Genomic DNA, 13,399 nt, shown 5'->3' on the forward strand with positions numbered 1-13,399 from the left:
AAGCTTATCATCAGTGTGACTGGAGGAGGGGTTGTGGGAGTTCTGTTTTTGCACTTCTGTTGTGATTAAAGCGCCCCTGTACCTGATGGGTAAATATTAAGGAGCATCTTCGCCTTCATACAGTGTTTGCCTCATTACTCTCTAGGGTCCAGAAGCCTCACGCTCTCCCATACCAACTGAGGGAAAAGACAAGTCCCACACTGGGGATGAGGGTGTTCAGACAAAGGCTGTGAGCACTTTCCTTTAACCAGGAATGTGTTTATCCTGTGATTTCTTTCAAGGATGATTGAGCTCAAACAATAGCAGAAACACAAGAAGGGTCAATATACACGCTGCATAAAGCAGTTTTTTTCTGTTATGGGATGGGGCAAATGCAAACACATAATTTCTTGGTATACACCATTTGAAAAAAGGATCAAACCAAAACATGACTTTTAATTGTGCAGCCTGATACATGCTTCACCATATTGTATCGGTCTTCAAGCACTGACAGCTAATCACGGCACATTAGAAAACTGAAACAGGCTGAAGAATGCAATGGCACAGCTCGTCCATGGCCTTGAAACAAATATTCACCAAACAACTGCAAGACTTTACTGTGCGCGTGTTAAGAGTCGAAGGTTGCAGAGATCAGCTCCTGCTGAGTAGTCGTAGAATAAGAATAAGAAAAGGTGAGGTTGTTTGCTTCCTGCACACTCTGCTTGTTACACACACTAAGGGTCTGCTCGCACACTTTCCCTTCGTAAACATGTAGATCTGTTTCTTCTGCAGGAAAGTGTTCCCTCCAACTAACTGGATAATCCGCCATTGTAGCCAAGGTGCATGTTAACTTGGCTTTTAAAGGGAACGGGAGATTGAACATTGATTGGTTTACTGCATGTTTTACCCCAAATACACCCATGATAAACTAAGAGACTAAGCAAAGCCCTGTTGAACCAGGCGCCCGGCAGATGGACCTTCTTCCTCTGTCGTTATGCTGCAAAATGCACTTACATTGTTAAAAAAAATAGCATCGTCACACCACAATAGACGATGTCAGTCAATATCAGTCTGCTTATGGCATTTAATGGGCTCCTCGCACCACTTTTTTTTGTTCCATTGCAGAGCCTATATGGACTCACAGGGAAAGAAAAGCCTGCCTTGAATGGAAACCATCATTCTTCTCAGGTTCAATTGTGTAACTGACCTTGCAGCCCCAAGCAAGAGACCACAATAAACAAATTTGGTGCAGATATAGTGGTTGAAAAGTGCTGAAAAACATGGCTGGGAATAGAGCTAATTAAATACTGGTGGAATTAGCAAGGTGAGGGACTTGGAGGAAGTGGATGCAGCCGGGGTATTGTGTTATGTGTGATAGAGTGTGAGTTTCGTTAAAACCCTTAATGACTTATTTCATATTCCGAAAGCAAACCATAGGCTGTGGTGTGTCTTATAATTTAGCCTCTGTAGTCCTGCGCTGTTCTAACTTTACAAGGTAATTCAGAAATTCCGTCTTTATTTTCAACAAATGAATTCCTCCTTCTTCCCCACTTTTGTGGTATTGACTGATTAATCTCCTCTCAACATACTAAACAAGAGCTTCCATTTAATGGACTCTATTTCATCAGGACATTTTCTGCATTTTTTATCATCCCTGCAATTAAGCCCAACCCCGCATTGCTCGAGGACCGCTAGTAATCATCTCAGCCAATCTAAGATTGAGATTTATGTGCCTCTGGTATGAGGGCTGCATTCAGATAATGATATATATGTGCCGGTATATGCCTCTCTGTGAGGAAAAATAAATAAATAAAAAATACTGATACACTGAAATGTGTTTGTCAGGTAATGGATGCAAATAATGATAAAAGCTGAGGCGCTTGGCTCCACCTGGAGAAAAAGAACAGGGGTGATAAAGACGCACATTGGATGGATTATCTGCCAGAGGTTTTCAAACTCTTATTGCAAAGAGCATCTTTGTATAATTTATGTATTGAAAAACAGAGCAACCATAAATAATCATAAATAAATAAAAAGTCTTTAAACACATTGAGGAATAAAGTAAGAGGGAGTCTTAACCTTAAGGAAAGAGTGTATTCAAGGTCAAAGTGTCATTAACTGAAGCACTATGCTGACAATTATTTAGTATTTGTAATCATTGCGGATCTAATTATTTAGATTTGAGTATCTCAGCTGGACTGGATTTGTTTCAGGACATGCTCACTAGACTTTAAAAATGGATTGGATTTTGTTGGATTTAGAAAATGGCTGAGCCTTTTCTCCCTGAACAAAATAAGTAACCTCAGTTCCTCCACGTCCAAGGGCGGGGGGGGGGGGTCGTTTTTGTTTAGGTTTGTGGAGGATGCTGAGGCAGCTGTTGAAGTGTTTCGTAGCACTCCAGCAACCAACTGTCCTCTCTGTAATATCCCTCCATGGTTACAAAGTGGATGTGTCTTTCACCTTACAGAACCACAGCTGTATGAATATTTATTTGATGTGGATGTGTTGAGGAAGCGAGCGGAGACCTGTACTGATGCTGGTGAGAGAGGCGCTGTTTAACATTTCATGAATTCACCAGTAGTCTGGGTTTTTGGCACTTACCCACACTCTAATTGGCATGTTGCAGTTCTTGTAGTGAAAAACTTCATGAATTATGCACAGAAAACAACTCACCACGTGTCCCATTATAACCACATTGTGCTATGCAATTTTCGGCCCGCTATTCTGGAAAAAGACTTGGGACAGCTCCATTCTCATTACAGCCCAACCTCAGCCTATAGCTAAGGATCACTCACGCCCCTTGTTTCTTACTTTTCCTGAAACACAAAACCACAGCCCTTAAGCAATACCGCTGAACACCACTTGATTACTGCAGGTCTGCGTGCCTTCGATCATCCTGACCATTATGCACCCAGACACACAACTCAGAACTAAATTTAATCCATAAATTATTGATGTTAAAGCAGCGTTGTGATATAGCTTACATTTATTATTACCGTGTGAATGTGAGGCTAAGTGTTTTATATTAAAAGTAGAAGTGAGGTAAGATGTAAGAAAACACACGAGGGTTACTGCATTTTAAATCACAGGCTGTTGTGTTGTCCCCGGTTGCCCTCACCTGAACCAGGTCGGAATCCTCGGCTCTCATACGTCAACGAGCTTTAATATTTCACTGGGCAGAAATGCAGACTTGAAGCGTTAAATTACAAATGTGTTAGTCATAGTTGATCTATATTTAATGGGCCATGAATTGAGATTTACCAGCAACCACTGCTGAATCAAGTTAGAGAGGGTTATTCCGGCCTCTGACACAGTCTGCTTCAGAAAAACATTCATCAATCACTGCTTCATGAATTATTGTTCACCATATCAGGATATTACACCCAAGCCTTAATAACCTGTTTGATGAATGAACAGGCATACATGATAATAAAATCACACACATACGAGAGAAGTTGTGTTTTACTAAAGTTACTTTTAACCTAGTCACTGAGATCCTTGTGGTTAGTTTGCCTCATGCAACACACGTGATGAGCCGCTCTCTAATGCTCTGTGGGTGATGCAGACCCGGTTGCATATTGACTTTGACCCGTCCTGTCCAACATTGAGAAGGCCAAGGGCAGTCGGGCTGAAAAGCAGAAGATTTCTGTTTCTGTCAAGTCACTGCTTACATTCCCTTATTTCCCTGTCATCACTCCTATGATTTAATTAAGATGCTGCATTCCTCAGTCCAGCCAGGCCAGACAAGGAGGCCAGTGATTGACAGGTGAAGACATTACTATGCGAAGGGGAAGAGAGTACAGGGAGAGATATGAATATTTGAATAGAGGGCATAAAAGAATCTTGTAATTGATTTTCTATCTAAGCTGCTGTTTCATTTACTGAATAAATCCATTCATTTCGGCTACTGGGCTGTTATTGCTGTCCCCATTGTCTCATTGTGACGAGCAACTTTATCATATTTTGTGTTTGATGATGATTTTGCAGATTGTAGAAACTTTGGCTCCAGTGCTCCGCGGCATGGCAGCCAAAGCGGCTAAAATGTTCTCCAGCTTTGTACTTATAAATTCTGACACTATTAAAAATAGTGCCAACTTATTTAACCTTGCTGGAAGTATGCTGTGCTGAACGGAGCTCTGTGTATTTGTCCCTGTCTGACAGATGTGATCCACACTGTGGGCCCGGTGGCCAGAGGTCATGTGGGCCCATCCGAGACCAATGACCTCACCTCCTGCTACCAGAACTCCCTGAGGCTGATGAAAGAGCATGGCCTGAGAACTGTGGTGAGTACAGTAAACGCCACCACACTCGCACTCATCTCCGGAGAAATGTTTCTCTCTCATGTGCCGCTTGAAAGAAACAAATTATATGTGTTATTGTGTTTTAGTGCGACAGTGAGTAAGCCTTCAGTGAGGAGCTACGTTTGAACATTTGTAGGGAATTGGGAAAAAGTACAAGAACAAACGGATTTAGCATCTTTCATTTTAGATACAGTTTTGAAAAGCCTTAATTTTCTTTGTTTAAACAACAATAACAACAGAGAACACAACAGAATGGTAACGTTCCATGTTTGGCTTCTTCATGTAGACTACTCTGTTTTGTATTATTAAATGTAAGGGGTGTCTTTGTATCCGACTCCACATCTTGGCTCGCTGACAGCAGTTTTTCTTCTGTTGCTGGGCAAAACATTTTTAGGTAAAAAAAAATTGCTGTGATCTGTGTTGTTACTTGTTTGTTTTTTTTAAGTTAAATGTCCAACATCGAAAAGCATGTGTGCCTTACTTTCATCTTAAAAACACTGGAAGAGCTCAAGGTTTAGTGAACAGGGCTGAAACGTAAGAGAATGAGATGAGACAATAACCACAGGGTCCACAGCTGGCAGCAGCCGATCATTCACACTCTGTCCCAGCCTCAAGACTGCTCTGGACCTTATGCTTCAGTCTGCTTCACATGATATATGGATCGGCCCTGCCAGCAGAGGGTAAACAAATCAGTATCACACCAAATAGCCACAAATCACATTTTCTGCAACAACCTATACTGTCCTGCGGCCTCATCAGAAGCCAATCAATGCAAGCACTTTCCAACAGCGAGAGGAAACGTAGATAAGCACCAACTTCATTAAAGATGACACATTCCTGCGCCGATGATGACTTTTTGTGAGGGCAACACACTCCTCTGGGTAGCAATTAAATGGATTCTGAAGCCAAATGACTTAAGTAGTTCTTGTAAGTGTTTTGAAGTCATATGAAAATCAGCAGCATGCCTGCCGATCTTTAAACTTCCCTAATAACAGTTGCATCTATTAAGATATGATGATTACATTTAAATGTCATTTGCACAACAGAATAACAAGCTGGTGGGTTTGAGGCTTCATGGGCTGAGGGAACACCAGAGAGCACCGCGCCCCTCCGGCCTTGGTGAAGGCGCACACCACCAGCTCGCCTGCTCTTCCACAAGCGCCCTGATCCTTCCTTTGTGTCTGGCACATTACAAGGATTTATTTAGTTTAGGCCTATCATGTGATTTATTGATCCAATAGTCCATATATTTATGAGAAACAGAGTTTCTGTTTTCACTGGGAGCAGGCCGGATCCTGTCTAATGTACTTATACAGCTGCTCTGTGTTGAGGAGGCCTTCAGTGAAAACAGTGGTGTTCTGTGATTGACTGGCCTTGGCGGATGAGCGCAGTCATTACATGATGTGATAGACACAGTTCTGTCTCTTCCTGCTGCGAGGACAACGGAAGCGAAAGCAAACGGGAAGCAGCAGTTTCTTTCTCCTAGCACGGATGTGGCCTTTATTTATTTTACTTTGCCTTGATATTTGAGTGGGTTGTCGAGAAGCTCTGAGGGTTATCTGGTCCTAATTCTTTTTTTTTAAGGACAGACTCGCAGTCCCTTGGCGCAGAGCACATAGAGTCAACATTTCGGAGTTTTCACCAAACTCATTTTGACTCATCTGACTCCACTCTGAGCTTCGCTGTGTTGGAGAAACAAGAGATCCCACAGAAGACGGGCATCCCGCCAAGTGGGTCTACAAAGTGGGCAAATGGCGGGGGGGCTACATTAAGGAATCCGAGACAGCCAGCTCCCTAATGGGGATTCCAGGGCATTATAAAGGAGTAGGAGTCAAAACAAAGCCTAATACAAAATAAACTTGAGCATGAGAGATTAAAAAGAACTTCAGCCGGATAGTTAATCCCTGGTTTTGAGAGCTCAAAGCCGTCCTTTAGGCCAGGAAACAGTGCAGCGGCCACAGTCCCAATCTTCTTCTGACTGCAGCATGTCAAGAGAGCCAGTTTACAGCTCTGAAATGCTTTTCCTTAACTTTAGGGCAGCTCAGCATGCAGGACTGAACATTTGCTGTTATCCCCAGAAGTCAGACATTCGATAGAAGAGTTTTTCCTGTCCCTAAGTGATGGTATGCTGATTTACAGCTCTACTGGGACAGAACTTGGGAAGATGGAAAATGTTACTTTTAGACAACCTGAGGCCATTCCTGGCTCAGTTAAGGGAAGGCTACTGAGTTTCGTCCTAACCATTACCATAAAATAAGTCATTTGGAAATAACAACTTGAATAAATAGTCATAAGTCTATAAAGTCATAAAATCTTCCTCGTGAGGCAGCTGAGACAGCAGATCATGAGGGCACAGGATTAGACTCTTGTTTCTTTGCTTCAGTCTTCAGAAATAATTGAGTTTATTTGCAAAAGTTATATAAACAATCCCAGACAACATTTTTTTTTTATTGATGTATTTTTTTTAGAGATAATAGCCTACTTCTGATGGCATTAAAGGCTGCATTAAAAAAAAAATATCAACACTAAATTGTTGACGTATATATTTTTTTCAGTCTGAAGTTGTTAAACTCATGCTGGATACTTTGCCAAGCCCCTATCGGCTGAAATGTCAAGGTAGATGTGCTCAAATTGTTTATATGACAACCCCCTGGCCCCGCAGGGCAAACTGCAAGTATACGATGCAGTTCTGAGCCTGACTGAGGGATGGCCTTCAGATGAAAAATGACGATCAACCTGAGCCAAGAAACCTGCCGTTTAACCCCCACACTGAAGTTGAGAGCAATCTGGAACAGCCCAGGCTGTAACAGCCTCACTCTGTCTCCGTCGCTGGATAGATATCAGATGGCCGGATGGCCTATTGAGCGGTGTTTTCCAAATCATTTGGCTGCAGTCAGTGCGTACTGGAAAGTGATAGTGTGCATTTGTGCCCACGTGCATACATACTCTGTCTTTCTCTGTGTATCTTCCTTGGAAATATGTGATTGTGCCCGTGTTGGTGCAATGTTCTTTGCTCATTTCTTCTCCGCCTAGAGGTCTCTTATGCTTCAGTGCTTTATTTTTTTTTTTGCTTTTTTGCTGCGGTTGAAAGAGCGGCAGGCTGTCACAGCTCCCTGGGCTCTGACTGACCACAGCCCACAACCAGAATGCCAGCATCGCCGGCTGGGCCTTGCAACATCACACAGGGGAGCCGTGGGAGCTGTGCAGCCTGTGAGTGGAGCTGCAGCTCTGGCCTGATGAGCAGCACACTGTCAAACAGCCCCATCCTCTGCTCACTGCTTGTTACACTACACTATGTTGTCTGCTTCCGAGGGGAGGCTCAGGTGAGGGGCCCAAAGAAAAAAGTAAATAGAGGCAGAAATATGGATTTTTGATGGATCGATTGTCGAGAGGAATGTGATAATAACATTGCCTTGCGGGTCGATACGAGTGAAGATGCTTCAGCAGGCTATTTGCTGGAGCCGGGACATGTTAAATAGGTCTCATTATGTTTGCCGTGATATATGGAGCGTGCCATGTTATTACATTCTATCTGGAAACAGCAGAGCTTGTTGGGGGAAACTGCTGTTCAGCATCCGCACAAGATTACACGGACAGAGTTTTCACAAGACAACACACAACAGAAGATTGTTGATAGTTTATTTGTGTGTTAGGGTTTGTACGGTGCAAATTAACCACTGACTTAGACCTGCATATCACATTATCTGGTCACTGAAAGAATAAATAAATACATATATATATATATATATATATATATATATATATATATATTTTTTTTTTTTTTATCAAGTAGTGAAATACAAAGTATCCCCCTGTGTGTATGTGTGTTTTACCAATGCACTCATTGGTGTGTTTGTACACTGTATTTGTGTACAGGCAGACCCCGGGGGACCTCCTCTCCAAAGAGCTGAAAACTATACAGTACATGGGACTGAGGAGACTGTTAATGCAGGTCCCCTGTCTTGGTTAGGCATGGAAGGCTGCTCAGATTCTTCCCTGGAAGCCAGTACAGCATCTGTCAGGCAGAACCCCACAGACTCCATGTGTGGAGGGGGACGCCACCATCTGGAATCCATTCAGCCTTAGACCCTGTTTCATTTTAGAGACCATATTAAACAACCCTTAGACTGTGACCTTTGGAATAATAGAAAACCCATGTTTACCCAAAACATCATTATTGTTTAATTTAATTTAGCCTGTCTTTCGAGTCTTTGGGGAGGAATCTGTTGAGACAAAATAACAAGGATCTTAAGGCCGGCGCATGCTTTTGCGTTTTCACGGGCCCGCAAGCACAAGAGCCCTTCCGGGCCCCTTACGTGCTTATGTATCTCTTCTTACGTGCTTACGTGCGTCGCCCAATTTTTCTAACTATACGACAAAGCGACGCGAGCCTCACGCAGCCCGCAAGGCTTGTGATTGGTCTGCCTACTACATCCCGTCCGGAGTCTAGTTTTCGGTTTCATGTCCCACAATACGCGGAAATCACGGAAGATTTAGAAGAACGAATATGGACCAAATAGAAGAGCACTTGGCAGAAGAGATCCGGTAGTATGATCGCTTGTATAACCCGTCACTGACGAGGAGCCGCAGTGGCTATGTAAATAAACAATCGACGAAGAAGAAAGAAGGCGTCTCTAAGGTCGTCTTCGACAAAAAACATTACTCCGCCTAGTGTTCTGGCGGGGAATTGCTGTATAAGACGCGCAGCGCTTGGGGAAGGTTGGGGAAGCATGAATGACAAAGAGTCCTGCGACACAGCTGCGTGAAACGCCGCAGACGCAGTTGCAGAAGCATGCGCCGGCCTTTTGTCTCGAGGGGAAGTGACATCCACACACAATGAGCGTTTGAGTTGTTGACTAATGATCTTGTGTGCAACCGAGCCTCATTTTTGCTCCTAATTTGACGCTGACAGGCCACAATTTGATGTTTTCCAAGAGTATCTGTCATTAAGCTTTTCCTGGCAGTGTGCAGTGGGTTGGCAGCTGTCATTGTGGACAGTGACGGGGTGGCAGACTGCGTTTAGTGGCCTCCTCTCTGACTCCCAGGCAGCCCTGGAAGTGTTTTGTAGTCATAACATGCTGGCTTCGAGGAGATCCAACAGGGAAGCCACAAATTGCCCGTTGAGAAAAACGCTGAAAGCCAAGTGGATTGGAGATGAATGGTGTAGAATGATAGGATTAGCCACCCTTCTCTGTGGGCCCATTCCAAGGCTGCTAGGAGAATTACCTTCCCTCTGCCCGAGCCTGTTCCCAAAAAGCATTCCCACAAAAGCAATATCTTACGGTGAAACATCAGCATGCGAGCGTCGCTTGAAGTTGACAGCTGATAGTCCCTACACGATCGGCTGCTTGACTTGACAGGGACAGCAAGTGAAGAACAAACAATCACTGTAGGATAGAGATAAGTGCCCGTGCCCCCGAGGTGTCTTTGAGACAGACTACACACTGATGGTGCGGGCCGCCAAGTTGACTTTAACCTCATCTTTCATTGTGTTTTGGCCGACCAGGTTTAAAAGCATCTCCTCTGTTCTCAGGAATAATATAAACTAAGCTGTAAATAACTTTTACGATTCCACCTTTATTAATGTAGGTCGCTGGTGATATTTGAAAATGTGTTTTTTACTGCTGTATCTAAGTGCACTGGAGGATCTCTCTCATTATTTATATTGCCAAATACTACCGTATCAAACTTAATGACTTTGTACCCCACCCTCTTCCACTTTGGCGTGCCGACTCCTCGGGTGATAAATTAATTTTCATTTATGCACCAAATAGATCGTGTTCAAACTTTGCCTCTATCCGCTTCTCTGCCCCTTTTCTCGTAAATTATTGTCCGCGGTTGCGAGCGACTCCATATTTAATTCTATAATGGCTTAAAGAAGTATAGAGGCTTAATTGTGTGTGTACTTGGCTTCTGATCACAGAAAAGTAAACTGTGCCATTAATTGGGGTAGAGGGATGAGAGGTTCACGCAACATTATTTTTTTTTTTGTATCCCACAGCATTAAATTTAGTTCATACTTTGAAATCCTTTGTAATAGAAACAGAATCCGAGACAGTTTTTCTTTATTACATAATTTGGTGAACTTACATTCAAAGACCTTTCCAATTGTGGGGTAAAGTGAAGGGAAAATGGGATTTGACTGATGCTCCCCGCAGTGCATCCAGATTTTAATGCCATTTTTCACCAGCCTGTACTCTTCTACCTTATACCTTTGACTGCGGCGCTAAGCTGCATGCAGCTGTGCTTTATAAAGATAAAGCACCATATGTCACAGAGGAGTACAATGGCTAAATGCTGTGACAGAAAACTCAAAACGCTTTTGCTTCTGATGTCAGGTGAATATGTTTCTCTTTTGCCTCGCATCTAAGAGTGGGGATATTTGCAATGCATTCTAACGCATTCTAAAGATCTAGTTTATTTATAGATATGATTTTTACCTGTGCAACATAATGCCTTTCTTCTGAGGTTTGTTCCATTTAGTAAGATATAGGGCATTCGAGTGATCTAATCCAAAAGAATGATAATTTAAGCTTTGATTTGAATTTCTATATTTCAAGACATCTATTATTTACATGCAAAATTGTTGAGAAACACAACCGTTCCCATCAAGACCAAAACTCAGAAATTACAGAGACAAAAAAAAAATCCCTTTTTAACAGGAAGACACCTCAAAGTCATTGTGGTCAAGCACCTGCCTTGACCGGTTGGGTGGGAGCACAGAAAAAGAGAAAGAGTGAGAGGTTGGTTGAAAAAGGAGAGGGAGAGGAGAGAAAGAGAGATACTAATCAGGGAACAGTGATAATTATAGATGAATGATACTAATACTAAAAGTACTACTAATAATAATAATTACAAGAGAGAGAGAGAGAGAGAGAGATAGAGATAGAGAGAGAAAAGCACAAACTGTGGAAGGGAAATAACAAAAAGTTAGTGGGAAGCTCTGAGGTAGAACCGCACACTTAGCTGGAAAAAATCTAGTACACCATGTTCCGCAGAGGATTTGACCTGGGGTCAGTCCAGAACCAGTGATTACCTGCAATATGTGATTATAACCCAGCCCTCCCTGTGGCCGGTTGTTGCTCATGGCCCACTTCCTCATACAGTACCTGCACGCATCGACAAAGGTTAATTAGACTGAAGCTTTTGAAAGGTCATGCAGCCATTTAAATTACTCATTGCTATTTGTCTGATCCGAATCATTGGCAACGCTGGGCCAATTAGACCCAATTACACTGATAGTGGTTGTGGTGGTCTGCCACCCAGTCCAAGTTAATGACCAGTGGAGCCCCAATTACCCCAGCGCCCTGATTCAGGGGGAAGCATCCACAGCAGGAGGGGCCGGAGATTGTGGGTTAAACTGGACCTTCCTGCCGCGTCACCTTCCCCTGACATCCCCCCCCCCCCCCCCCCCCCCCGCTGCCGAGAAGAATGCAGAGCTTTATGTGAGGTGAAATATTAGGATATGTAAAATGTGACATTTCCACACACCTCGAGAGGGGTAATCACATTTGATGGGGATTGAAGAGGTAATCTCCAGAGTGTCTGGGTGGAGTGGGCTGATGTGAGCATGCTAGCTCTTTGATTACAAGCACAGGTAGCCCGTAGCAATAACCAGAGGCTAAACCGCGTGTTCCACAAAAGGCTACTGCACCTAGATGTTCTGTGAGGGAGATGGCAGCGGTTTCGTTCTAGATTAATGTGCTCTGACAATAAAAAGGGCTCTTCAAATAATTTAAGCACCAAAGAACAGCCAAGCAGTACAAGACCCGGGCTCGACACGTAGGCCCCTGTTTTTGTTTTTTTTCTTTCTGCTGCTCTACCTGGCAGTCCTGGAGACAGCCTCCCGAATTTCTACGAGGCTCATATCCCTCTGCGGTACCATCTGAGAATAGAAGCGACAGTCACACCCAACTGAGGGACTGTCAGAGGAAGTTGTTGATTAAACAGATGTCTTTCCTGCCATTCGCCATGAGACAAGTGCGCCGCAACAACCATGCATTATTTAGACATACCTGAAGATTGTGGGCAAATCAGAAGGAATTCCTGTCTGGCATCGTCTCTGCTTCAGGAACCAGGAAAGTGACTCATCCCCCCCCCCCCACACGGTTTGACTAAGGGAGGGTGCGGTGGACAGGAGATAGGCTCGGGGGATCCACACAAAAGGAAAATAATTGTTGTGACAATCACGTCTGATTACCAACATCTCCTTGAGATAAACTGCATCGTCGGAATGAGTCATTTGCAATAATGCCGATTTTTGAAGGAGGTCCTCTTGCCTGAGGGAAGCTACTTCTGAACAACGCCGCTTCAAACGGGAGAGGAACTCAAGCGAGAGACAGCGCATGGACAGTGGGGTCTTGTTTGCTTTGAAGCCTCCTCAGTTAAACCTGTACATACAAAACGTCAACAAACATAACCTTGTCCTCGCCGTGTACCTGAAAGCTTGTTTTTCCTGTAGCGTACTCTCCCATCTCGCGGTGTTCGAGTCTGAAACACCAGTGTCATCAAACGTTTCCGGCACCACCTGAAAAAAAAAAAAACGCTTCGGCTTTGATCGAAGGAGCCGAGCACGAGCGGAGGACGTGAAATACATTAGATTCGAAGCGGGCCTCTCTCATAGCTCGACGGTTGCTCTCCAGCCGACTAAATCTCAGCAATCTCCCAGATACTGTAACAGATTGCTGCTTATCGGCAGCGGCCCTTCACGGAATGAGTTCTTGTTTACATCATTATGTTTAATTACCATGCAGATTCAGTCCAGCCGACAGTGCTTGTGTGTGTGTGCGTGTGTGTGACTCTGTGTGTGTGTGTGTATGTGTGCGTGTGTGTGTGTGTGTGTGTGCTTGTGTGTGTGACTCTGTGTGTGTGTGTGTGTACGTGTGTGTATGTGTATCAATGAAGCCAGACAGAGCTGTCACACTCTCAGTCATCTCATTACCATTGCAGCACTGTCCGCAGTGTAACAAGTCGTGCTGCTCCGGTGTGTTTGGTCGGTCTCGTGATTCCTCAGAGTCTCTGCCTGTGTGTGGGACTATATCCAAACGAAGGAAACCCTCGTGTTCCAGTCATGTACAAATCATCCACTCGTCTTCTATGTCCGACAGGTCCACAAATCT

General features: G+C 43.8%; 1 protein-coding gene across 5 annotated transcripts in view; it reads left to right on the plus strand.

Moving 5' to 3' along the window:
* The window catches only part of macrod2 (mono-ADP ribosylhydrolase 2), a 419,150-nt gene that overhangs the window by 278,430 nt on the left and 127,321 nt on the right, over window positions 1–13,399 (plus strand). For all 5 annotated transcript variants that reach the window (XM_053435651.1, XM_053435649.1, XM_053435646.1 and 2 more), the window contains exon 6: window positions 4,141–4,262. In XM_053435651.1, the coding sequence (XP_053291626.1) occupies window positions 4,141–4,262 (122 nt within the window). The remainder of the gene's footprint in view (window positions 1–4,140; window positions 4,263–13,399) is intronic.

The sequence above is a fragment of the Pleuronectes platessa genome, chromosome 12 (genome assembly GCF_947347685.1).
Source record: "Pleuronectes platessa chromosome 12, fPlePla1.1, whole genome shotgun sequence".
In the NCBI taxonomy this organism is placed as follows: Eukaryota; Metazoa; Chordata; class Actinopteri; order Pleuronectiformes; family Pleuronectidae; genus Pleuronectes; species Pleuronectes platessa.